The sequence below is a fragment of the Chenopodium album genome, chromosome 23 (assembly GCF_948465745.1).
Source record: "Chenopodium album chromosome 23, dcCheAlbu1.1, whole genome shotgun sequence".
In the NCBI taxonomy this organism is placed as follows: Eukaryota; Viridiplantae; Streptophyta; class Magnoliopsida; order Caryophyllales; family Amaranthaceae; genus Chenopodium; species Chenopodium album.
The window spans coordinates 31,747,196-31,773,192 of record NC_137856.1 but is presented as its reverse complement, the minus strand read 5'-3'; the positions used below and the strand labels follow the sequence as shown (position 1 = coordinate 31,773,192).

At 35.1% G+C, this 25,997-nt stretch overlaps 5 protein-coding genes across 6 annotated transcripts; all 5 read left to right on the top strand.

Annotated features, from left to right (window-relative positions):
- The first annotated feature begins 979 nt into the window (after window positions 1–979).
- Window positions 980–4,740, top strand: LOC145607380 (quillaic acid 3-O-glycosyltransferase CSL1-like). The gene is made up of 8 exons (XM_081663051.1): window positions 980–1,569; window positions 1,930–2,022; window positions 2,775–2,897; window positions 2,990–3,202; window positions 3,326–3,425; window positions 3,515–3,693; window positions 3,787–4,134; window positions 4,258–4,740. The coding sequence occupies exons 1-8, from the start codon at window positions 988–990 to the stop codon at window positions 4,738–4,740; spliced, it is 2,121 nt and encodes a 706-aa protein (XP_081519177.1). The 5' UTR covers window positions 980–987.
- Window positions 4,741–5,527: 787 nt separating this feature from the next.
- On the top strand, window positions 5,528–8,103 carry LOC145607379 (uncharacterized). Its single transcript, XM_081663050.1, has one exon. It carries the CDS (start codon window positions 5,724–5,726, stop codon window positions 7,437–7,439), a length of 1,716 nt encoding a protein of 571 aa, XP_081519176.1. The 5' UTR covers window positions 5,528–5,723; the 3' UTR covers window positions 7,440–8,103.
- A 1,247-nt stretch (window positions 8,104–9,350) lies between these two features.
- Window positions 9,351–13,081, top strand: LOC145606719 (quillaic acid 3-O-glycosyltransferase CSL1-like). 2 transcript variants are annotated; one of them, XM_081662547.1, is made up of 8 exons: window positions 9,351–10,012; window positions 10,258–10,362; window positions 10,814–10,951; window positions 11,074–11,286; window positions 11,371–11,470; window positions 11,702–11,883; window positions 11,969–12,316; window positions 12,476–13,081. In XM_081662547.1, the coding sequence occupies exons 1-8, from the start codon at window positions 9,407–9,409 to the stop codon at window positions 13,022–13,024; spliced, it is 2,241 nt and encodes a 746-aa protein (XP_081518673.1). In that variant the 5' UTR covers window positions 9,351–9,406; the 3' UTR covers window positions 13,025–13,081. The 2 variants fall into 2 exon arrangements, with proteins under 2 accessions (XP_081518673.1, XP_081518672.1); XM_081662546.1 differs by having other exon boundaries at window positions 11,059–11,286.
- Window positions 13,082–16,197: 3,116 nt separating this feature from the next.
- On the top strand, window positions 16,198–20,105 carry LOC145607947 (quillaic acid 3-O-glycosyltransferase CSL1-like). Its single transcript, XM_081663542.1, has 8 exons — window positions 16,198–16,971; window positions 17,081–17,191; window positions 17,695–17,841; window positions 17,965–18,177; window positions 18,285–18,387; window positions 18,503–18,678; window positions 18,791–19,138; window positions 19,290–20,105. The coding sequence occupies exons 1-8, from the start codon at window positions 16,363–16,365 to the stop codon at window positions 19,839–19,841; spliced, it is 2,259 nt and encodes a 752-aa protein (XP_081519668.1). The 5' UTR covers window positions 16,198–16,362; the 3' UTR covers window positions 19,842–20,105.
- A 2,222-nt stretch (window positions 20,106–22,327) lies between these two features.
- On the top strand, window positions 22,328–25,845 carry LOC145608962 (quillaic acid 3-O-glycosyltransferase CSL1-like). The gene is made up of 8 exons (XM_081664543.1): window positions 22,328–23,119; window positions 23,227–23,337; window positions 23,581–23,727; window positions 23,862–24,074; window positions 24,180–24,282; window positions 24,427–24,602; window positions 24,705–25,052; window positions 25,171–25,845. Exons 1-8 carry the CDS (start codon window positions 22,511–22,513, stop codon window positions 25,723–25,725), a joined length of 2,262 nt encoding a protein of 753 aa, XP_081520669.1. The 5' UTR covers window positions 22,328–22,510; the 3' UTR covers window positions 25,726–25,845.
- The last annotated feature ends 152 nt before the right edge of the window (window positions 25,846–25,997 follow it).

Genomic DNA, 25,997 nt, shown 5'->3' with positions numbered 1-25,997 from the left:
AAGAACTCATCACCTTAAAGAACATACGAGCCATCTTTTCAAAAAAAAAAAAAAAAAAAAAATTAAAAAAAAAAAAAAAAAATTATGAGCCAAATTCAAAGAACATACGAACCAAAAAGAACATATTTTGTATTATTGAAAAACATTTTATCAAACACATATACTACGTATGTATGTTTGTCGAACACAAATTAAACATGTTCTTTCGCCAAACACAAGATGTTCTTTTTCAAACACTAGTATGCATGTTCTTTTTCAAACACTAGCATGTTCTTTTTCCAACGCTAGTAATGTTCTTTTTTATTCCCATGTTCTTTAAAATATACCTAATGTTCTTTCCGGGTGCACCATGCGCATGGTGCACCCGGGTGCACTATACTATTTTCAACATATTATGTGCAACTTTTGGCTATTATTTGCAAGATGTAAAAAATTCAAAAAGTTGCACATATTATGTAATGGAGGTAGTATAAAACAATTGCAACTATTTTAAGTGAATCTTAATGGAATTAAAACGAGCCTATAATATCTATCTTGATATGTAAATAACCTTAACCCCAAATGTATAACACCCCGTCAACAAAATAGTGATTTAGGGTAAGTTTTAGTGGCTTTTTCACTTCTGCTTCAATTTAAATTGTTTAAAATAAAATGATACTAAAATAAATCAAAAAAGAAAGCAAACTTTGCATGACAAAAAAGATGTGAATTGGAGTATTTAATTATTAGTTATGCAGGCCTAATTAATTTATAAATAAATGTATGATTACTTGATTAGTGTAGTAGGCAAATGGAACCAATTTACCAATATAATAATAAGTAAGACTGCGGTAGTCTTCTTTAAGTGTCACCCGTGTTCCTCGAGCACATTCTTTTTATGATTTGGTTCTTCATTTAGGTATAAACCTAACCTAGTAACTTATATAATATATATATACTATAATTCTTAGTCGATTAGAAAGTCATACCATTTCTCGTTTCTCCGAAATGGCGCCAACCCACATTTGCAAAGTCCAAACCAAAAGAGCCATTTCTAACCGTATTCACATCCTCATACACTCCATTGCCATTGTTTCTCTCTTCTACTACCGGTTTTCGTCTTTCGCAAACCCTCATATCTCCCTTCTCCCATGGATCTTATTGACCATTGCCGACCTCTTTTTCACCTTCTTTTGGGCCATGGCTCAAGCCTTCCGTTGGCGCCCTGTATTGCATGAGGTTTCTGGCTATGAGTCCATCAATCCACGTGATCTTCCAAGGATCGATATTTTTATATGCACCGCCGATCCCACCAAGGAGCCTGTGTTGGAAGTGATGAACTCGGTGATATCATGCATGGCGCTCGATTACCCGCCTGAAAAGATGGCGATATATTTGTCGGATGATGGTGGAGCTCCTTTAACTAGAGAGGCTATTAAGAAGGCTGCTGAATTTGCTAAGGTTTGGCTTCCTTTTTGTAACAAGTATGCTATTAAGACTAGGTGTCCAGATGCTTTCTTCTCCGCTTTGGGTGTTGATGAAAGACTTCATCGGGATCAAGAGTTTGACGCTCATCAATCACTCCTCAAGGTACGAGTAGTACTATCTCCCGTTAAATATTAGTTACAACTTTAGAATAATTAAATAAAACAAATAATAATTCAAAGTTGCATTAAAGTAATATACCAGTAGTATTCTTTTATTCATTTTGTACGGTTTGCTTTCTCTAATGTTAATGCATTTTTTATTCTATTTTCTATTAATAATTAAGTTAAAGATACCTTTAAGGTCAATAAGTATATGCTTCATATTCAATTATTCATCTTGAGAATTGTACACTATTATTTTATATTGAGGAAAAATGTGCACTATCATAGAAGTTGCACCAAACAATATCTACGGATCTACCGTCAAATATTTATTGTTTTGTTTTCTGATGTTGTATTGCAGTCGAAATATGAAGCTTTTAAGCAATATGTGGAGAAAGAAAGCGGTGATAATAATAAATGCACCGTTGTGCACGATCGTGCCCCTTGCATTGAGGTGCGTTTCTCTCTATTTTTTTTTAAAATATTGTTAGTCGTACTCGGTATAAATTTTAACATTAAATTTTCAATATTTTTTTAATAATTGTTTAATTGTACGATAAAATACATCGAATCAAGTTTGAATATTAGGGCCTGTTCCCATTGACTGAACTCAACTGAACATTTTATAGAGAAGGAAATTAAGAGCTGAACTGAATTGAACTGAATTTCAATGTATAAGAACAGGCCCTTACTCATACTATTTACGTGAAATTATATATTAATATTTGAATTGAATGTTACTCTAAATTTATTGCATTTTCATTTTTTTTTTCAATTTGAATGTTTTTATGTGACTAAGGGTATGTTCTGAGCTAAATTGAACTAAAATTAAGCTGAATAGAACAAGCCCTAAAGATGATACATCATATATGATCTTCTTTAAAAAAAAATAATATGGAGTATATGATCTATTCCAAAAAAAAAAAAAAAAAAAAAAAGAAGATATGTTCAATTATTTGTGGAGTAGAATATGTTTTTTCCAGAGGCTGATCCATGTTCATCATGTTCCAATTGCATATAAGAAAATTGTATTCTTAGAAAGCACCACCTTTTTTTTAAAAAAAAAAAAAAATTGGATAATGAAGCCCAATTTATGATATGCTAAAACTCAGTTAGTATTGTGTTACATCAATTTAATGGTTCGTTTTATAGAAGAATTTAAACTAACAGTTGCATTATTCACAAAAAAAAATTAAAAAACTTCAGATTATACATGACAGCAAGCAGGATGGAGAAGGTGAAGTAAAAATGCCCCTTGTGGTTTATGTAGCCAGGGAAAAGAGACCAGGTCGTCCTCATCGTTTCAAAGCTGGAGCCCTTAACGCTCTTGTAAGCTACATCATCTTCACATTATAATTCTCGATCTTAATTTTATTTTGTAATGTCATCGACTGATCAAAATTGGACTTAATCCTTGGCAGCTCCGAGTATCAGGTCTATTGAGCAATGCACCTTACTTATTGGTATTGGATTGTGACATGTACTGTCATGATCCAACCTCTGCTCGTCAATCTATGTGCTTCCATCTTGACCCGAAGATGGCTCCTTCTCTTGCCTTTGTTCAATACCCTCAAATCTTCTACAACACTAGCAAAAATGATATCTATGATGGCCAAGCCAGATCAGCTCATACGGTACACTGCACTTAACTTTTGGACTGGTCGATTTTCTATAACTATGTTACTTATATAGCTACATTGGCTATAAATGATACCATGTTTTGCAATATAATGAATTTCAATTTTATTATGATGCAGACAAAATGGCAAGGCATGGATGGACTCAGAGGACCGGTCTTGAATGGAACTGGTTATTATATGAAGAAGAAGGCGATATATGGAAGGCCTCATAATGAAGGTTAAATGAAACCTCTGATTTATATTATGGAAAATGCAATGATATTGTGCATTATAATAATTGGTGACTAAATTTTATTGCGTTTGCAGATGAATACCTCATCAATGAACCTGAGAAGGCCTTTGGTTCTTCCACAAAATTCATCGCGTCACTAAAAGAAAACTCCAACCAAGATCTTGTCTTGAAGGAATTCACAAACGATTTGTTACAAGAGGCTAGAAATTTGGCCACTTGCACTTATGAAGCAAACACGCTATGGGGTGTTGAGGCAAGTATTTGATATTGTACCAGGAAAATATATACGAAGTACTTATTTATCATACAAGTTTCAAATTCCTGAAGAAAATTTTCTTACATACAGGTAGGATTTTCGTATGATTGCTTGTTGGAGAGTTCATACTCTGGATATCTTTTACATTGTAAAGGATGGAAATCCGTATATCTTTATCCAAAAAGACCGTGCTTCTTGGGATGCACGACAGTTGACATGAAGGACGCGATTGTTCAACTAATAAAATGGACCTCCGGATTACTTGGAGTTGCCATGTCAAAGTTTAGCCCTCTTACTTATGCCATGTCCAGGATGTCTATTTTGCAAAGCATGTGCTATGGGTACATCACATGTGCAGGTCTTCTTGCAGTTCCGCTCTTTATATATGGTGTTGTTCTTCCATTCTGCCTACTTAAAGGTGTTCCGGTTTTTCCTAAGGTAAGACTCTTCCTCTGTGCAACAGAGTACTTGCAGATAGATCATTTGCTGTCACATTATGCTACATTTATATATGTATATGTGTGGTGAATATTGATGTTTGTACTGTATGTGACTCTGAAGGTATCGGATCCATGGATATTGGGTTTCGTGTTTGTATTTGTATCCTCCCATGTTCAGCATCTATATGAGGTGCTGTCAAGTGAGCATTCAGTGCAACAGTGGTGGAATGAAGTGAGAATCTGGATCATGAAAGGACTATCAGCCTGCTTGTTTGGATCAACGGAAGCAATAATGAAGAAGATTGGAATACAGAAAACAACATTCAGATTAACAAATAAGGTGGTGGAGAAAGAGAAGTTGGATAAATACGAGAAGGGAAAGTTCGATTTCTCAGGAGCAGCAATGCTGATGGTTCCTCTCATCATTTTGACAGTACTAAATCTGGTGTCATTCGTCGGGGGACTCGTAAGGGTGATCAACCACAACAACTTTGATGCTATGTTTGGGCAACTTTTGCTGTCCTTTTATCTTCTACTTCTTAGCTACCCTACTTTTGAAGGGATTCTTACAAAAATTACAGACAAACTTAGAAAGAAAGAGTAAGGAGTGATTGAATAACTGCCTAGTACAGTTTTCAATTTACTTCTCTAGCTTAGTTTTTGTTTTTGTCTATGTTTATTAAGATCAGCAGCACTTGTAGCCGGCTGCATTTACAATAATAATGAATTCAAGTAATACAAGTATACAAACTTTTGATTATCAATTGTGATTTTTATGTAGTGAGAAGTATAATCTTGTATGGTCTTGTTAGATTCATGTAGATGAGTATATTCCAATTTCACCTTTTAAAATTTTTTAACTTACACTAATGGTTTGTATATGGATATTTGAAACTTTAATATGGTTGCTACGACAATTGTTGTAACCGATGCTCCATATTGGACTATGAATATAGTTAGTTATAAAACAAGTTTGGTAATAAATGACGAAGTATGTTTTTAAATTTTATGGTGAAGTATTTCCTATACTCCGTATTGTTTTTCTTACCACACTTAAATTTGACTATTTAAGCAAAACTTAGTTAATACTCCGTATTCTTTATCAACAAAACTTGTTAATATCACCAAATTTTCTCTTTCCTCCCTTCCCATGGACATCATTTCCTTCCCCCCTCCTCCACTCCCATGACCACTATTTCCTTCTCTCTTCTTCCCACCCATGGCCATGCCCATGATCGACCACCTTTACAACTCTGACTGTCCGAACAAAAGACACCCTAATAGCAAATTCTGTAAAGTGGGCCCTATTATATGAATTATCCGCAATTCTTTATTCAACATTGCAAATATTCAAAATTGAAACTTCCAACAACAAAAAAAAAAAAAAAAAAAGAAAGAAACAAAAAAGTAATTTTTTTTTTTTTTCAAATAAAAATAAAAATGAAATACTGCTCCTACAAAGTTTAAACTACTCTGCAATGAAACAATTTTGAAATTCCAGAGAGCGCCAACAACTCCAGTTGTGAATTACGTACAACTCCTCTTTTCAGTTCTTCTGATTTCAATTCAACCTCCAATTTCCCAACAATGGCGTCCACCAAATCATCAACTCTGAAGCTACTAATTCAACAAGGTCCTCGAAAAGGCGAAACCCTAGAATTCACCTCCAGATCCACTGTTCGAATCGGCCGAGTCGTCAAAGGCAACAATCTTACCATCAAAGATTCTGGGATTTCCTCCAAACATCTCATCATTCAATTCAACCCAGATTCTGGAAACTGGGAAATCAAAGACCTCGATTCTTCAAATGGTACTATCTTGAACTCCTCTCAACTCAAACCCCTTTTCCCTTCTGTAATTCAAAATGGGGATGAGATTAAAATTGGCGAGCTTACCTCTATTAGGGTTGAAATTGCCCTAATTCAGGAGGAAATAAACAATCGTAGAGTTACTAGGAATAGAAAAGCTGCTATTGATTTGGGAATTAAGGGTGTTGAGGGTTGTTCTAATTTGGAATTTGGGGGTGAAATTGATAACCCTAGTAGGCTACCTGCTTCCAATTCTAGGGTTAGGGATTTGAATGTAGATAGTAGTATGGTTGAACAAATTCCTAAACCACGCGGAAGAGGGCGGCTGAAGAAAGAGGATGATGCTGAGAATTTAGAAGGTGTTATGAGTAAGAGGAATACTAGGAGTTCCAGGAGAGGAGAAGTTGAATTTCTGGGATTAGAACAGGTGATGCAGACGAGGAGGACTCGGCGTGGAAAGAATGCCGAGGTTGTAGAAATGCCCATCTCTGTCATTGAGGAAAGCAAGGGTTTGGATGTGGATGTGGATGTGGATGAGGATGATTGTAAGCAAGTGGTGGAAAATAACAAGACACGAGGAGGTCGTGGGAGGAAAAAGAAGCATAGTATTAGGAGTTTAGATAATGTCCTAGATGATTTTCCGGAGGGGAAGATGGACAGTAATGAGGTGTTAGAAAAGGAAGTTCCTCAGCAGCAGTCTTGTGAAAATTTGAAGGGTGATGAAATGAATGAGCAAGTTTTGAAGGTGGAGCTTTCTGAACAAGAGGGAGGTGCTCCGTCTTTGAAAGAGCAGAATTTTGCAGAACTGATGGGTGAGACTACTCAGCAGGAAGATGGTCTATGTGGCATAGAGAGTGATGCAACTTTGGATGATCGGAAAATGGAAGAAACTGAAGCTGCTCAAGATGTATTGGAAGAGGAAGTGAATTGTGAGGTGTTGGGAAAGGAATTGCCTGAACAGGTGGTGAATTTAAGGCAGCAACCTTGCGAAGAAGGGATGGATGTTACTATTGAGCAAAATGTACTAGATGATAAGACAAATGCACAGTTTTTGGAGGGGGTGGTTCTTGTTCAGGATGGAGGTGCTCAATGTGTGAGAGAGCAACATTGTGCGGAGGAAGGTGCCCAACAGGATGGCAGTCCGGTTGGCATTTCTCAAGCTGAGGAAAGGGTTTGTAATGGAGTAGAGAGTGATGTAGTGCTGAATGATGGGAGAGTGGAAGAATCAGATATTGAAGAGATTGTTAAAAAGTCAGAGGTCAAGTGTTATGATAGAAGCAAAGATCCTGAGGGCACTATTGTGCCCGACCTGGAAAAGATGACTCTAGGGGAATGGTTTGATTATTTGGAAGTACATTTGCCTAAGCAGATTTATGCTGCCACAGATGAGATCATTGAGGACATGCAAAAAAGAGCTAAGCAGTTTGATGAATTCATGTTGCAGCAGCAGAAAGAGAAAAAGACTGCCTTTGGCTTGGAAAAGATGACGACTTAAATTAAATATGGTAAATTTTAAGGTTCTTAGATATTGATGTACATTCAGTTTCTTGTTAATTTGTTAGAAATCATTATATTTTATCTAATGCTACAAAGCTTTCTTTTGATTGTTTCTCTTTTTAGATGTATCAAGTATTTTTGCAAATGATGTGCTTTTTTTGACATGTCAACTTTGTTTATGTAGATGACTAGATTAGATCTTATGTGCTCTGTAATTGGGCATCAAACTCTCTTTGTTGTTATTTTTTTATATAGGAATAGACCCTCCAAACCTGTGTAAATATTTTTGGAAATGTTTTGTGCTTTATGATTGCATTTGATTGCTTGTAATCTATAAAGATGCAATGCAATCCCCTAATAAAGAAAGATTTATGAGACTACTTTATTATATTGTAATGATAGCTACTGAGTAATTAAAAGCCAGTGTAAGGTTTTATTTGAAATGCTATGTTAGATATGACGGCTTGATGGATGTCTATTATTATAAATGAAGATTACTCATAACAGTCATAATGCTTTATTTCTTACTATTAGCTAAGTATGGTAGATAAACAAGATGAATCAATGAAGCATTATCATCCACTTTGCTCATAGTAGTTAATGAGAAGCTCGGTGGGTGGACAACATATCTTCTTTTGCAGTTTGCTTTTTGGGTAGGTAAAGGCTCAACTACTATCAAGGGGCTAAGGGAGCCATGGACCCATGGTTATGGAGGATTCTACGGGAGAAAATGGGATGAGCAGATATATCTACGTAAACGTCTTAAAGAGACATAGCTAGGTGTGTAAAATAAAAGTCATATAGGGTTTGAATAAAGTTGATTACACATAATGTTTTATAAATGCCACAAACGTTTATATCTTGTAACAATGATTGAGTAGTGTCAGTTTTACTTCAAATTACAGTAGACTGATTGATGAATTTTTGAAGATGACTATATTTTGACTGATCAACAAAGGAGCATATGAATGAATTACTTGAATTCCATGAAACTTTAGTGTGATTACCAGTAAACTTCCTTCTCTATCCATGAAACTACTTAAATACCCAGACAGATTGGTATATGCAGTTCACAGCAGATATTTAATTACCTTGCAGAGGCACTAGAGATCAGATGAGTAATTGAATAAGGTGTTATACAAAGTTTGATGCAAATATGTGAAGTATAAAAAACAAGCCAAGTTTTGAATTATTATTGGATATTTACTTGGAGAAATCTTTTCTTAAGTCATTTATTCTCTCCTTATTATTAGGAGTAGTTTACATGTTTATACATACAGGCATACAGTTCATCAAATTGTTGTGCAGATCTTCTGTAGAGCTGCAATTCTTCTTCTTCTTCTTCTTTTTTGTTTTTTTGTTTTTTTTGTTTTTTGTTTTTTTTTTCCCTCCCTTTTTCTTAATGTCATTTGGTGCTTACATTCTTTCAGATTTTTGTCCCTCATTGATATTTTAGCCGACCCCACTTGTGGGATTAAGGCTTGCTTTGATTGATTGATATTTTATCCGTTCTCTGCAAATAAATTAGCTCCAATTCTTTTCTAATGCAGAATTGCAGACTGCTGATAGTTATCAAGTTATTCACTACTTTTATTACTGTATTTATCCATATCAATAAAGAATATTCCATACTCTTTGTTTACATCCAAATCACCTTGGTTTCTCTCCTTGTCTTAATTGCTAGGATAATATATTTTAATTCAATATAAAGTTGATGTAAACTTGTTTCTTTGAAAATTCTTCCTCCTAATTATACTTTTGTTTTCTCATGACTCTTATATTTATTTTTAGGGCCCTCACTACTTTTGGGTTTACATCTCTTTCCACAAGTCCTACTTGCTTTAATTGTTTTTTTTTGCCCCCCTTTGAGATTGAAAACATCATATCTAAGTCAATTCATTCTGGTTGATCTTGCTATTTAATGACCTTAATATGTGCCAAAACAACCAGTAGTCCAGAACAGCAATGGAGAACTCTCACACTCAAACTACTTCTCTTCATCACTGTCATGTTCATAAACTAAAGGCAGTTCTCTATCTATCACATTCCCTTTCACATTTCCTGGCCATAGTTGCCATTTTCTTCTACAGAGCAATCTTTTTCCTTGACGAAGCTAATTTAAAATTGATTCCTTTCTTACTGTGGCTTGTACTATTTGCTGCTGAGCTTCTCCTTTCATTTATTTGGTTCCTCAAGCAGCCATTCTACTGGTGGCCCGTTACTCGGACCGTCTTCACAGAGAGGCTTCCTAAGGATGAAAAATTACCTGGAATCGATGTTTTTATATGCACAACTGATCCTAAGAAGGAGCCGACCTTTGAGGTCATGAATACTGTTATTTCTGCCATGTCTTTGGATTATCCTGCTGAGAAATTAAGTGTTTATTTGTCTGATGATGGGGGTGCCTCTGTGACATTAAATGGTATAAAAGAGGCTTGGGTATTTGCAACATGGTGGTTGCCTTTCTGTAGGAGGTATAATGTTAAATCAATATGTCCTCGGGCTTATTTTGAGAAGCCGGAGGAGGCAAGTCAGAGCAGGGAATTCGTTGAAGATAGAAACACACTTAAGGTATGTCTTATAAATATACACTTCTCTAGCTCCTGACAATTTACAAAAACTCCATGCTCTCTGTTTCTTCAATAGTACATCTCAACTCTCAAGCTAATATGATGCTTTGTTTATTTTATGTATATTGTTTAGTACTTTACCTTTCTACTGCTTCTGATTGAAATGCTGCTATTTCTTAATTATTAAAATAAGTTAAAACCCTTGTAATGCTCAATAGTCACCATAGGAGTAAACAATTTGTGTAGGAAAAATACAAGGCTTTCAAGTTGCGAGTTCAAAGGAAGTCAGTTGGTGATGAGATCGATGGTGATTCTAAGAGAAGTGCTCAGGATCATCCGTCGAATGTTCAGGTTGATTTCTTGTTTTTAAATGTTGTACATTTACCTTGTCTGTTTTATTTTATTTTTTATTTTTTAAATTTAATTCCTTCAATTATTGTTAATATGTATGATTTTATGCATTTTAAAAGAGCAAGTATTACCATAGAAGCTTATTAAAACCTTGCAATGATTAAGTGGTTGTATTAGCTTAATTGAGCTAAGCTTGTTTAAACAATTTCAAGGTTAGCAATGATAGAGACATTTTCCAGTCTTATTAATTATAATATTAGGTACACTTTGTTAAACTTATTTTATTCAGCACTATACTAAAGGAGTAGATTGGATAATTTGTGATGCAGGTACACTTTGACTAAACAATTGGTAATCATAGTAATATATGTCCATTAATTTTATGCTTTATTAACTACTTTGAATTTTTAAATTTGATGATGTTAAAGTCTCTATGTCTATGTTGATGCAGGTGATAGATGGGAACGTTATAGAAGAAGATACTTCAACTAATCCTGAACATGTAGTGATGCCTTCCCTTGTATATGTTGCCCGTGAAAAAAGACGTTCTCATCCACATCACTTTAAGGCCGGAGCTCTTAATGTTCTAGTATGACTCTAGCACTTTCTTAAAACCTGTCTTTGATGCAACCATTGCTCTCAAGGATGTAGTGAGAATTTAGCCTGAATTTCCTTATGCGTATCCGTTTAATGTAGTTATTGGAATTGCAGCTCAGAATTTCTGCCACATTGAGCAATTCTCCTTGCATTCTAGTTCTAGACTGCGATATGTACTGCAACGACTCGATTTCAGCTCGACAAGCAATGTGTTTCTATCTTGATCCTAAGATATCACCTACTTTAGGCTGGGTTCAATACCCCCAAGTATACCATAATGTTAATAAGAATGACATCTATGACACTCAGATGAGATTCCTATGGACAGTAAGCCGGTCAATCTATGGTTATGTTATCCGTATTTTGTTAATCTTCAGGGAAGAAGTTTTAGTTTTTCTCACTGTATTTCAGGTTTATTGGCCAGGGGCAGATGGACTTCAGGGGCCAGTGATATCTGGTACTAATTTCTACATCAACAGGAAGGCTTTGTATGGCGTCAACATTTATGATGGTGTGTTTGTAAGCCTCTTCTAATTTTGTTTTTGGGTTGTAACTATTGTACCAATTAAGGTAAGATTCCATGAATACTAATTGATGTTTAGATTTTGAGAAGCTATGTTTGGGACTTGATATCAGAATCCCCTTATATATTGCCTTACCTCTAGGCCTCCTCATATTGTATCTACCTCACTGACAGTATCTAATTGTAGGGGCTAATAATCCTTGCTTGCGATTCTTGTAGGTAGTGACATAATGAAGGAAGCAAGAAATATACTCGGTCCTTCCACTGAGTTCATCAAGTCACTTGGACAAAATGACATGCCTAGTAAAACCAAGCACAGTGAGCTTCGCACTGCTCCAGTACAAGAAGCCCAGTATTTAGCCTCTTGCACTTATGAAGAAAATACTAAATGGGGTGAAGGGGTAAGTATGTAGAAGTGTAGAACCCAGTTTTCATGAGTAAGAAAACTGAGAATAGGATCATCATAAGTTATTTATCTATGTGCAGGCTGGTTTTTGGTATAAAAGTGTGGTGGAAGATGCAATGACAGGCTACATGTTGCAGAGCAAAGGGTGGAGATCAGTATATTTGAATCCACCAAGGCCTCAATTTCTGGGTTCTGCTACAACTAATCTCAATGAATATTTGATTCAGTTTAGCAGATGGATCTCAGGACTTGCTGAAATTGGGCTTTCAAAATATTGCCCCCTTTTCTACAGTCCGTCAAGAATGCAAATTTTTCATCGGATATCTTCATCCTGGGTTGTCTTATACGGTTTGGATTTTATAGCAGTTTGGTGTTTTGTTACCATTCCTCTGATTAGCTTCCTCTATGGTGTCTCATTATACCCTAAGGTTAATACTAAATACTACGTATGTAGGTTGTGTATTTGATATGTTAAAGTTAATGATTTATAAGTCAACTCTGTAATAGTAAGATTAATTATATGTGCTCTGAAGTAGGAGTTTTGCTTGTCTAAACACTTAACTAAAGGAATTTAAATATGTATGCAGGTATCAGACCCATTTTTCATAGCATTTGGATTTGTGTTTATATCATCCTTGGCGAAGCATCTATGTGAAGTTGTTGACACGGGAGGGTCAGTAAGAACATGGCTAAATGAACAGAGGATTTGGAAATTAAAGTCACTTACATGCTTTGGTTATGGAGTTGCTGATTGTGTAATGGAAAAACTTGGGCTTCGCGAGGCAAGTTTCATACCTACTAATAAAGCTGAGGACAGTAATAAGGCTAAGTTATATGAAATGGGGAAGTATGACTTTAGCACGTCAAACATGTTTCTGGTTCCGCTAGTGAGTGCCGTCTCCTTAAACCTGTGTTGCTTTGTGGGAGGATTTGCAAGAGTGATTGGTGTAGGAAATTGGGATGAAATGTGTGGTCAGGGAATCCTCTCATTATATGGGTTGATTATCAGTTATCCAGTGTTGGAAGCCATGTTTGTTAGGCAGGACAAGGGCTGCATTCCATTGTCTGCTACTTTAACATCTTCCATCTTTGTTGTGCTTTCCATCATCTTTGGATATCTTATCTTCTTATCCTAAAAGGATTAATTCCTTTTTTTGTATCAAGTAAATAAAATTTTCGGCTATTTTATTTCCTGTTTGGTGTAATTAAAGGCGAATTAATGATAAGATAAAATGATTAAGGACCTCAGTACATGGTTTGGCTTGCTGAAGTAGAATATGCCCCATAACTAAATTAATTAATAACAATTAATAAAGGTCACAAGTATATTTTTAATCAAAATGTTTGCAACCTTAATAAAAATGTAGGTAGATGTGTATTAAAATTTCATAATTACAAATACAAACAAAAAAGGACATATAACAACTGGTACAATTGAGTTGTATTTGTAAAATTGTCCACTTATGAAGTTATCAACGTAAGTAACAGACTAACAGTGTTAAATCTGCAATGTCCTTGGATTACCCTGCCCTTTTGTAAGATGCATAAAATCTCAAGACATGTTTATTTTCAGTAGGAATAATGTACGTTCATCATTTTGATGTCAGACTAATTTTAAGGACTTGATTCACCATATAAATTTACTAATCTATCTATACTTAGTATTTAAAAAAGCAAACCAAAAAAAACATGTGTCATTATTCTATTACATTTCCCAATCTTTTTCAACTCAATGTGCCACATGTCGTATTACATTTTTTATTTTTGATTACACAATTTTTCTTAACTCTTTCATTAAACACTTCATCTTCATCTCCCCTCTTTAATTCAACCTTTTTAATTTCTCTCTTTGATTTTAGTCCCTCCATCTTCTTTCTATTAAGTATCATTTCAATTAAAGTCCCAAAATTTTTATTTCTTTGATTATGTTTTCATTTACATATTACACTCATAATTATTTATTGGTATTTTCTCACTCATCTCTCAATGCAATTTTTTATGAGTAAGCCGTGTATTGCACGGGCCAGAAGACTAGTTACTACCTAAAGTTCCTTACTTGCATAGTTGCATGTAATTAAAATTGTACACTTGAGTGATATCTGATGTATGTATGTAGGAGAAATATGAGGCTTTGAAGCAACAAGGCTATGAAACAGTCAAGCAGCAAACAAACAGATGAGGAGATGTTTCTAGATGACAATCGTTATCCGATGGAACCACCACCGCTTGGTTAGGACTTCAGGTTCTCTCCCTATCTTTACTTGTTTTTATCTACACTACTCACACTCGATCTGTGACTATCCTTTGTTTTTTTTTTTTTTTTTTTTTTTTTTTTTTTTTTTTTTCCTGGAATTTATATAGAATGGCATACAACTCACACTTGGCCAAAAATGTTAATTACTGAGCTTCAATTTTTTTGTATGGACTGTGTTATTTGGAAGAAAAGTGAAGTGGGTCAAAAGCTAGTGGGATAATAACGACAACTCAACAATAATAGAAGGTTTAGTTTTCTAACAATTACATATTCAAGTGTACATATTTGTATAAAAAGGCTACATACTTGGTTCATCAAAATGTCATGAATGGAGAATGCTAAAGATTTATCATTTAAAGCTATTGGTGCACCAGATGATAATAAGCGCGAATTCTATTTAAGATGCTGCAACCTTAAACCCTGAATAGCACTAGTTATGAGATGCCTCTTCTCATATCATATACATTGCTTTTGTGAGATAAGACCTTCTAATTGCACTATTATGTATGATATGAATCAACTCTCATTCAAGCAAGTCTCTTGTGACAATTGTAATGCAAATTTTAGGTCAACCAAGAAACACATACTGACAAAGTACTAATTATCTGATATTTCTTAATTTATAAATTTCGCTGTTATGATGCAGCTGAGAGTTTCTAGCGTATTGAGCACTTCTCCTTATGATCTGGTCCTTGACTGATATGTATCGCAACGTCTCAATCTCAGCTCGGTAAGCAATATATCTTTACCTTGATACGAAGATTTCTTATTTTCTTCATCCTTAGGCCAGGCTGGGTTTAATTTCATCAAACGTTTCATAACATAAGTGAGACTTACATATATGACTGTCAAATGAGAGTAGTCTATCTCCAATTTTTCCCAATTTACAGACTTTCAAGAATGCAATGTCTTCAGAATATATTGTTCCTGGTTGACATTCACGACCTTCTGAATATATTCAAGAATTCAATATCTACATAATATATCAACAATCCACTAAAATTATGTTAAAATTCAGAATACAATTTTATCATATAAGAGTACAAAGTAATGTAATATTTATCTTATAAGCAATTGGTTTTGGTAGAATAATGAAAAATAAAGTCATCCGATATTGTTCCTGATAACCAAGGCGGCGGCTTACCACAGCCACCCTGCCTTATATGAATGACTAGTTTTGGGGAGGTTGTTAAGGCCATTCAGTGATGCAGTTGTAATCTTGTGAAGATTGTAAAAAACAACAAGGGTCCACATATATTTTTTATAATTGAGAGTTGCCTGGATGGCTGAATAATGAGTGGAAATGTGGAGTGGTGTATGTTGTAATGTTGTATGTGTGTATCAACCACAGTAGCTATCCAAGTATATACAATACAAACTTGGAAATAAAAAGGGGCCTCTGTATGAATGCACTGGATTTGTATGTCATACTCCCTCTGTCCAGAATATCCAGTGCCGTCTCAGACATTTTTGGGGCCCGGAGCAAAAACTTAAAAAGGGGCCCCGACCCTAAACTACAAAGTGTATTTTATAATTAATTCAGCAATAAAATATTTTAACCCTTATTATTGGATAATTGAATAAAAATTTTTGACAGGCATCACAAAATTTGAAACTAGAGAGAGAAGAGAGCAATAATATACTCCTTTTATTTCATAATAATCACAACACTAACACACATGCTAATGCACAAATTTGGCTATATTTATTTATTAATCCAAAATTATTTTACATGACAACATGTGTAGCTTAAAAGTCAAGCAATATATTACAATTATCACTTAACGGACTTACGAACGTAGTAAAAGATTATTAGCATGGTTATGGATATAATTAGTGATAATAAATAAACCAAATATTTCTCATATACTTCCTCCGTTCTTTTTTACTTGACCCACTTTGACTTTTACACTATTCACCACCTCTCCTTTGACCGTCTTTCGTGAATAGTATGTAAGGAAAAACATATTCATGTGAGATCTTATTGAATTTGTCTCAATAAGTCTATCATAATATATAACTTTTGTAATTTTTACAAAATTAGTCTTCTAGTAATTCTCAGCACCTTCTCTGCTACTGTTTTCATTCGATCAATCATTCATTTTAGTTCTATAAATTTAGACGGCTCTAACACTTGTTAGACGGTCTTTACATAACACACAACCTCTTCATATATTTCATCACTCCCTTAGTAAACACTTCAATTTTTAAGTAAAAAAAATGGAAAAGTCTCAACTTCATGATTGGCATGTTCACAAAGTAAGGGCATTCCTTAACAGAAGTTATGCCTTATTACATATCCTAGCCACTGCACCCATTTTCTACTTGAGAGCTGCTTATTTTTATGATCATACAAATAACAACCGCGATTTATATAATGTGGTGCCTTTGCTACCATGGCTTTTGGTATCTGTTGCCGAGATCCTTTTCTTTTTCTCATGGGTCCTCAAGCAATCCTACAACTGGCGTCCTCTCACTAGGACAGCCTACCCTGAGAATCTGCCTGTGGATGAGGAACTGCCCAAAATCGACGTGTTTGTATGCACTGTTGATCCTGTCAAAGAGCCTACACTTGATGTTATGAATACAGTTATATCTGCTATGTCATTGGATTATCCTGCTCATAAATTGAGTGTTTATTTATCTGATGATGGTGGTGCTTCTGTCACTTTGGATGCTATGAAACATGCTTGGATATTTGCCACTTGGTGGGTGCCATTTTGTAAGAGATATAATGTTCTACCAATTTCTCCTAAAGCTTTTTTTCAGCAAAATTTCCAACAACAATCTCAGAACACTCATTTTATTCAAGATTCTAAGCTACTTAAGGTTAGCTCTTAGTTTCCCATGATCATATTCAGTATTTTTGTATCTTGTTTAGTTTAGTTTTTGCATGAAAACCTGAAGCTAATAATGTAGTGTGTGACTGTACGTGCAGGAGAAGTATGAGGAATTCGAGGAACGAGTGCGCAGCTGGAAGGAAAGAAGAGGTGATATTAATGAGAACAACGCTAAGAGAAGCGCTCAAGATCATTCACCAATTATTCAGGTTTATTTTCATCATCTTATCTTCTTCTTCTTCTTTCATGGTTGTTGAGGGCTTTAGGAATTGGAATGATTACAGTGGCCTAAAGTTAATGCGCTAACATGGCCCATTTTAGCTTTTACAAAAGTTACAATAATGTGATTTATTATCATATGTCATATACTCATATGATATGTTTTTAATGTCAGTATCTGTTGGGATATCAGGTATATATTGTTTGTGATAGATTATCAAATTCATTTTGAAATGATTTACTAATTAATATGTTTAGGAGATTTGATACTTATTACAAACTTTTCATTAAGACACTCTTCTCTTCCTCTTACTTTTGCTGAACTAAAATTATTTTAAGTGAAATTGGATCCATGTACTTGGCCAGAGATGTAAATTTCATGTAAATTTCAAAAGAATGTAGTAATTTTTACTCTGTATGATAACAGGTAAATGTGTAGTATTTTTTTTTCTCTTTCAATGTTGAATTTATATCTATGTTGTGTTGGTGGTAGGTGATAAATGAGAGTTTTGTAGGAGATGATGACAATGCTGCAACAACAAACCCAGAAAACATTAAAATGCCCTTCCTTGTGTATGTAGCTCGTGAGAAACGACCATCTCATCACCATCACTTCAAGGCCGGAGCTCTTAATGTTCTGGTAAAATTACATTACTCTCAAGAATATATACACCATACGTCCAAAACCATAAATAAAATTGCACAAGGGTATAGGGGTATAGCAATCTAATTGGCAAGTTTTTCTTTTTGTTTGGGGTTGCAGCAAAGGGTTTCCAGCATAATGAGCAATGCTCCTTACATACTAGTCCTAGACTGTGACATGTATTGCAACGATTCAAATTCAGCTCGGCAAGCTATGTGTTTTTATGTTGATCCTGAGATAAACCGTTCAGTAGCTTGGATTCAATACCCTCAGAAATTTCATAACATTAATGAAAAGGACGTCTATGACAGTCAGATGAGAACAACATGGCCTGTAAGTATACATATATCCATGTACAAGTTAAGTTAATATCAATCAGTAGAAATATTGGAGTGTTTGTTGTGAAGTTGATTAAGCTAAATAAGCATGCAATGGTTCAGATAATCTATCCAGGGAGTGATGGACTTCAAGGACCAATACTATCCGGTACTAATTTTTACATCAACAGGAAGGCCTTGTATGGCTTTAGCATCTCTGCAGTAGGTGTGTCTGCTTTTAACTTCCTCTGTTAAAAAATTGATTGAGCTAGCTCATCCAATAATTATTATATTAACTAACATGCTCTGATTAAGACGAGTTAATGAGCTAATTTATGCAGGTAATGACAACATAAATGAGCTCAGACATACTTTTGGTTCTTCAAATTTGCTCATCAAATCTCTTAGCCAAATTGACGAGCCTAATTATCCAAGTAAATTTTCCTCTGAGTATCTACAAGAGGCTCAATTCTTAGCTACTTGTGTCTACGAAGAGGACACACAGTGGGGTAAAAAGGCAAGAATTTCATTTTCTTGTAGCTAGTCTGATCTTGTATAACTTTTACAAGTATTGAGACAACTAATTAATCTCAACGGAGGCTGGTTGTTACGTGTATGTGTATGTGCAGGTTGGTTTTCAATATGACACAGTGGTGGAAGATGTGATGACGGGTTTTATATTGCACAGCAAAGGGTGGAAGTCAGTTTACTTAAATCCACCAAGGCCTCAGTTCTTAGGTTCTGCCACTACTAATCTCAACGAAGCATTAATTCAATATTCCAGATGGAGTGCAGGCCTTCTTCAACTTGGTCTATCCAAGTATTGCCCTCTCTTTCACACTTCACCCAAAATGCCAATCCTTCAGAGGTTGATTTATTCTTGGGCTGCCTTTTTCCCTCTTGATTTCCTGCCTATTTCGTTGTTTGCTATCATTCAACCACTTTGTTTCTTCTATGGCATACCTTTGTACCCCAAGGTATGTTACATGACTATAAGCATAACATAGTTGAGTTAACTTCTCAGAGTTATTTATTACTATATGTAGCATTTCTGTATAGTAAAGAAACAATTTACAAGTCTATGTTTTTTTGTGTTTGATGCTGTGCGTGCTCCATTGATACATGCAGGTCTCAGACCCATTCTTCATACCATTTGCCTTCGTGTTTATATCATCACATTTGAAGCTTCTATATGAGGCTTTTTTATGTGGAGGCTCAGTAGATTCATGGTTGAACGAACAAAGGATTGTGTTGATAAAGGGTCTTACATCCTATGCTTATGGTACTCTTGACTGTGTTATGGGAAAGTTGGGGATTCGAGAGACAACCTTTATGCCTACCAATAAAGCCGGAGATGATGATACATGTAAATGGTACCTAAATGGAAAGTATGACTTCAGAACATCGGACATGTTTCTTGTTCCAATTGTTACAGCAGTTACCTTGAATCTTTCTTCCTTTGTTGCTGGAGTTGCAAGAGTGGTAATCACTCAGAGTTGGGATACACTATTTGCTCAAGCATTCTTCACATTTTACATGTTGATCATCAGTCTTCCTGTGATTGAGGGCATGCTGTTAAGGAAGGACAAAGCGCGTATTCCTCTGCAGACTACTTTGAAATCAATTCTATTGTCTTGGTTCGTCTTGAGTTTAGGATACTTGATCCTGATAAGGCATTAATGGAAAGGGTACGTTTACCCAAATGCAGCCATATACATAATGCCTTTTTATTGTTTTTAGTCTTCTCTTTTTTTATCATGTGCTTGGTAGCGGATTCAGAAATTTTGATATGGAGGTACGAAATTAAACTTAATATAAGAATTCAAAGTAAAAAGTACGTAATAGATCATTATCATTTAATTCTACTTTGGGTTAGTCTTTGCATTTACGATGTAACCATCCACCTGTGACAATGTCTATAAATGAGTTATTGGATGTGCATGAGTAACTCGAAAAACAACTGGTCTCTTTGGCTATAATATATAACTGCTTACCGCTGTGCTCTAGCGTAGGAAAACATGAAATCTATGAATTTGACCAAGAGACCAGGTTTTCAAAAAGCAGGTCTCTTAATTTGAGTATGAGATTGGTTTGATTCTATAGGCTGTCTCTTTGTTATATTTTTTTATTTATTTATTTATTTTATTTTATTTTTTTTTTTTGGTTTTTTCGGGGGAATGGGGATACAGTTATACCTCTATCTGCCCCGAACTTAATTAGAAGAAGATCAAATACTCCTCCATCTCAAAATTTTCAATTTACACCGTTATATTTTTAGTTTTAATGTTCAATTTACATGATACAGTCTTCAAACTATCAATTATGCATAAGTTAATGGATAAATTATGTTATTATGGACAAGTATGTCCAAGTTTAATGCAATAAGGGTTTAATCCAAGCCAAACACTGTACAAAGTAGAGCAAAGATTAGAGAAGAAAACACATAGATATGCTATAATCCAATTAAGATTATGGATGGAGAGAAATTTTCATAAAGGTTTGAAAATAAGCCAAAGTTGTTCCCAAAAGCAAGCTTAGCTCTATTAAAGACTTTACAAACAAACCTAAGTCTTAACATTTTATTACACTCTCTAGATTACAAATGAAAGGCCAAGAATAAAGCTAGCTAAAATAAATTTAAAAGAAGTTGTTTGCCAAATAGGAGTACTAGGTCGGCAGCTCTAGAGGTTAGGAGCGGACGCTCCTCGCTTCCGCCAAAACTTGAATTGATGACCACAGGAGCGGGTGCTCCAACCGACTGGCGAGACAATACAACTTCAAATGTTTATACTAACTTCTTTGTTTCTTGCTTAAATTTGGCATATGATCTATCGTTAGAAATCTCCCAAACTCTTCTTTCATCTCTAATTTATATCACACGAAAATTTCTTGTAATAAAGAAGTTATGCATGGTTGATTGAATTTAATTTGAGTGATGCATTATTGACAATGTTTCTATTCACTAACACATGGAATCCTTGGAGCTTTATTCTAAGTAAACAAAAGATTACTCTAGTTTGATGATGGTCAACTCTGCCAAGGAGTTTAGCACGTGTCACAACATATGACACTTCTTCATCAACCAAGTTCCATGCAGCCACATCTATGTCACCCTGCATTTGAATTCTAAACTCAAACCTTTCTTACTTTATTATTATGTCCAACACATCAATTTTTGTCACACTCACATTTGCATCAACAAATTAAAGGGGTGCTTTTTGTATAAACTAAACATTATATTTATTATAAATTAACTTACCTTATAATCATCTATATATATGTTTATCCTTATGTTATATATATCACCAATGTATATTATTTTGTATCTAGCCATACTTTCTTGAGCTTATAAGCAAATGTTTTGGTAGAATGCATGAAACGTGATGTTAAATTAGTTCTTTAGAGCTGCTCTGCTCTGTCCTGTCCTACTCTGCTCTACTGAAATCTGCTTTGCTGTACTTTGCTAAAATCTGCTCTATTATTGAAGCCTTGCTCTGCTCTACTGAAATCTGCTCTGCTATACTCTGCTCAGTCCTACTTTGCTCTGTTCTGCCCTGCCCAAAAACTCAAAAAAACAAGGCGATAAGTTGATAAACCAAGGTGGCGAGTTACCACAAGACCCTGCCCCATATGACTGACTAGTTTTGGGGAGGTTGTTAAGGCCTCTTCAGTAATGCAGTTGTAATCTTGTGATGATTATATAAAAAATGGGACCATATTTTTGAGAGTTGGCTGACTGGCTTCAGACACTGCTGAATAAACTAGCTATCAATTTCGATTACAACACATACTAGGAAAAATAACTGACGACATTTCAATTCAGAGGCATGCTTTGGATTTTTATGTCATACCTTATTTTCTACTCATACTCTCTACTTCCTCGCGTCGTAAATATATCATCTCATCTCATCTTCTAAGACAACAACTACACTAGAGTTGAGTTTTATTACGTAATCAATGATGAATATAGTTCCTCCTCTACTTAACCCAGTCTCTTTCTTTCTTAGAGGTAAAACGAAACTAGCCAACTTTGTTACTATCTGTCTTACTCTATCTCTTTTTACAAATTAGCGTACAAGAATTGCTCGAGTACAACATTATTCTTATGATTACTTGTAAACATAAAGTGTCAACCTGTTTAGACCACATCAATGATTAAGATTACAAGATTAGTCTTCTAGTAATTCTCAGCACCTTCTCTGCTACTGTTTTCATTCGATCAATCATTCATTTTAGTTCTATAAATTTAGACGGCTCTAACACTTGTTAGACCGCCTTTACATAACACACAACCTCTTCATATATTTCATCACTCCCTTAGTAAACACTTCAATTTTTAAGTAAAAAAAATGGAAAAATCTCAACTTCATGATTGTCATGTTCACAAAGTAAGGGCATTCCTTAACAGAAGTTATGCCTTATTACATATCCTAGCCACTGCACCAATTTTCTACTTTAGAGCTGCATATTTTTATGATCATACAAATAACAACCGCGATTTATATAATGTGGTGCCTTTGCTACCATGGCTTTTGGTATTTGCTGCCGAGATCCTTTTCTTTTTCTCATGGATTCTCAAGCAATCCTACAACTGGCGTCCTCTCACTAGGACAGCCTACCCTGAGAATCTGCCTGTGGATGAGGAACTGCCCAAAATCGACGTGTTTGTATGCACTGTTGATCCTGTCAAAGAGCCTACACTTGATGTTATGAATACAGTTATATCTGCTATGTCATTGGATTATCCTGCTCATAAATTGAGTGTTTATATATCTGATGATGGTGGTGCTTCGGTCACTTTGGCTGCTATGAAACATGCTTGGGTCTTTGCCACTTGGTGGTTGCCATTTTGTAAGCGACATAATGTTCTACCAATTTCTCCTAAAGCTTTTTTTCAACAACATTTCCAACCACAGTCTCAAAATACACGTTTTATTCAAGATTTTAAGCTACTTAAGGTTAGTTGTTCTTAGTTTCCCCTGCTTTTCAAGTATTTTTTATTTTGTTTAGTTATTACTAAAAACCTGAAGCTAATAATTTAGTGTGTGTGTGACTGTACGTGCAGGAGAAATATGAGGAATTCGAGGAACGAGTGTGCAGCTGGAAGGAAAGACCAGGTGATGTTAATGATGACAAAACTAAGGGAAGTGCTAAAGATCATTCACCAATTATTCAGGTTATTTTCATTTTCTTATCTTTTTCTTCTTTGAAGTCTTTTTTTTTATTTTTTTTATTTTGTAGTTGGTGTTATACCATTTAATAAAGTACAAAAATCGATCTTGCAATTTAACCATCAGCTTAAGTTTTGGGTTGAAACAATCCTCCACATCATATGTCAGTATCTGTTGTGATATCAGGCCATGTTATATGATAACATGTAAAATAGTTGTATTTATATCTAGTTGTGTTGGTGTGGCAGGTGATAAATGAGAGTTTTGTAGGAGATGATGACAATGCTGCACCAACAAACCCAGATAACATTCAAATGCCCTTCCTTGTGTATGTAGCTCGTGAGAAACGACCTTCTCATCATCATCACTTCAAGGCCGGAGCTCTTAATGTTCTGGTAAAATTACACTTCTTTCACGAATATTCACTTACCATATGTTTTAGACCATACATTAAGTTGCACAAGGGTATAGCCGTATAGGGCGTATAGCAGTCTAATTGGAAAGTTTTTCTTTTTGTTTTGGGTTGCAGCAAAGGGTTTCCAGCATAATGAGCAATGCTCCTTACATACTTGTCCTAGACTGTGACATGTATTGCAACGATTCAAGTTCAGCTCGGCAAGCTATGTGTTTTTACCTCGATCCTAAGATAAATCAGTCAATAGCTTGGGTTCAATTCCCTCAGAAATTTCATAACATTAATGAAAAGGACGTTTATGATAGTCAGATGAGAGTAACATGGCCTGTAAGTATACATATATCCATACATGTACACGTTAAGTTAATATCAAATTAGACTGTTTAATTTGTTGTAAAGTTGATTAAGCTAAATAAGCGTGCAATGATTCAGATAATCTATCCAGGGATTGATGGACTACAAGGACCGTTACTATCCGGTACTAATTTTTACATCAACAGGAAGGCCTTGTATGCCTTTGACATATCTGCAGCTGGTGTGTGCTATTACATCCTCTGTTTTTTTTTTTTTTTTTTTTTTTTTTTTTTTTTGTGTGTGGAGCCTAATTTATTAAGCTAGCACATGCTCTAATTATTGCATATTAATTAGTCGAATCATTTAATTTCCATTAATTATGCAGGCAATGACGACATAAATGAACTCAGACATACTTTTGGTTCTTCAAATCTGCTCATCAAATCTCTAAGCCAAATAGATGAGCCTAATTATCCAAGGAACTTTTCCTCTGATCGTCTACAAGAGGCTCATTTCTTAGCTTCTTGTATCTATGAAGAGGACACGCGTTGGGGTAAAAAGGCAAGTATTTCATTTTCTTGTTGTCTAATCTTGTAGACCAGTATTGACACAACTAATTAATCTCAACGGAGGCTGGGTTGTTATGTGTATGTGTATGTGCAGGTTGGTTTTCGATATGACACAGTGGTTGAAGATGTGATGACGGGTTATATGTTGCATAGCAAAGGGTGGAAGTCAGTTTACTTAAATCCACCAACGCCACAGTTCTTAGGTTCTGCCACTACTAATCTCAATGAAACAATAATTCAACATTCGCGATGGACTGCTGGCCTTCTTCAACTTGGTCTATCCAAGTATTGCCCTCTCTTTAACACTTCAAACAGAATGATAATCCTTCAGAAGTTGATGTATTCTTGGATTGTCTTTTATCCTCTTGATTTCTTGCCCATTTCGTGTTTTGCTATCATTCAACCACTTTGTCTCTTCTATGGCATCCCTCTGTACCCCAAGGTACGTTACATGATTTATAAACATAACATAAATAGCTTTTTGTATAGTAATGTAACTAAAAATTTACGAGTCCATAAGTCCTTTGTTTGATATTGTGCATGGTTCATGTTATATGCAGGTCTCAGACCCATTCTTCATACCATTTGCCTTTGTATTTATATCATCACATTTGAAGCCTCTATATGAGGCTTTTTTATGTGGAGGGTCAATAAATTCATGGCTGAACGCGCTAAGGATGTTGGTAATAAATAATCTTACATCTTATGTTTACGGTACTCTTGACTGTGTTATGGGAAAGTTGGGGATTCGGGAGACAACCTTTATGCCTACCAACAAAGCCGGAGATGATGATACAAGTAAATGGTACCTAAATGGGAAGTATGACTTTAGAACATCCAACATGTTTCTTGTTCCAATTGTTACAACAGTTACCTTGAATCTTTCTTCCTTTGTTACTGGAGTTGCAAGAATGATAGTCACTCAGAGTTGGGATACACTATTTGCTCAAGCATTCTTCTCATTTTACATATTTATCATCAGTCTTCCTGTGATTGAGGGCATGCTGTTAAGGAAGGACAAAGCGCGTATTCCTCTGCAGACTACTTTGAAATCAATTCTATTGTCTTGGTTCGTCTTGAGTTTAGGATACTTGATCCTTGTAAGGAGGCATTAATGCAAAGGGTTTACCTAAATGCAGCCATATACGCGATGCCTTAGCTTGTTTTTTTAGTCTTTTCTTTTTGGTCCGGTGTTAGAACTTAAAAGAAGAAGATCAGATACACTCTTTGCTTCTATCTCAGAATTTTCAATTTACACAGTTATGTTCTTACTTACTTTTATCGTTCAATTTACATGATACTCCGTACAAGTCTTTGAAGATATCAATTATACATAAGTTAGTGGTTAAATTAAGTTATGGAGAAGTATGACACCCTTGCATGCATT

Bases quoted from the DNA above. Each gene is read 5' to 3' on its own strand.
- LOC145607947 (XM_081663542.1), top strand. From the start codon at position 16,363: ATGGAAAAGTCTCAACTTCATGATTGGCATGTTCACAAAGTAAGGGCA. The intron at 18,388-18,502 runs GTGTGTCTGCTT...TAATTTATGCAG, and splicing joins CTTTAGCATCTCTGCAGTAG to GTAATGACAACATAAATGAG. The intron at 19,139-19,289 runs GTATGTTACATG...TGATACATGCAG, and splicing joins GCATACCTTTGTACCCCAAG to GTCTCAGACCCATTCTTCAT.
- LOC145607379 (XM_081663050.1), top strand. From the start codon at position 5,724: ATGGCGTCCACCAAATCATCAACTCTGAAGCTACTAATTCAACAAGGT.
- LOC145606719 (XM_081662546.1), top strand. From the start codon at position 9,407: ATGGAGAACTCTCACACTCAAACTACTTCTCTTCATCACTGTCATGTT. The intron at 10,363-10,813 runs GTTGATTTCTTG...ATGTTGATGCAG, and splicing joins ATCATCCGTCGAATGTTCAG to GTGATAGATGGGAACGTTAT. The intron at 11,471-11,701 runs GTGTGTTTGTAA...CGATTCTTGTAG, and splicing joins TGGCGTCAACATTTATGATG to GTAGTGACATAATGAAGGAA.
- LOC145608962 (XM_081664543.1), top strand. From the start codon at position 22,511: ATGGAAAAATCTCAACTTCATGATTGTCATGTTCACAAAGTAAGGGCA. The intron at 23,728-23,861 runs GTAAAATTACAC...TTTGGGTTGCAG, and splicing joins CCGGAGCTCTTAATGTTCTG to CAAAGGGTTTCCAGCATAAT. The intron at 24,603-24,704 runs GCAAGTATTTCA...GTGTATGTGCAG, and splicing joins ACACGCGTTGGGGTAAAAAG to GTTGGTTTTCGATATGACAC.
- LOC145607380 (XM_081663051.1), top strand. From the start codon at position 988: ATGGCGCCAACCCACATTTGCAAAGTCCAAACCAAAAGAGCCATTTCT. The intron at 3,203-3,325 runs GTACACTGCACT...ATTATGATGCAG, and splicing joins AAGCCAGATCAGCTCATACG to ACAAAATGGCAAGGCATGGA. The intron at 4,135-4,257 runs GTAAGACTCTTC...GTGACTCTGAAG, and splicing joins GTGTTCCGGTTTTTCCTAAG to GTATCGGATCCATGGATATT.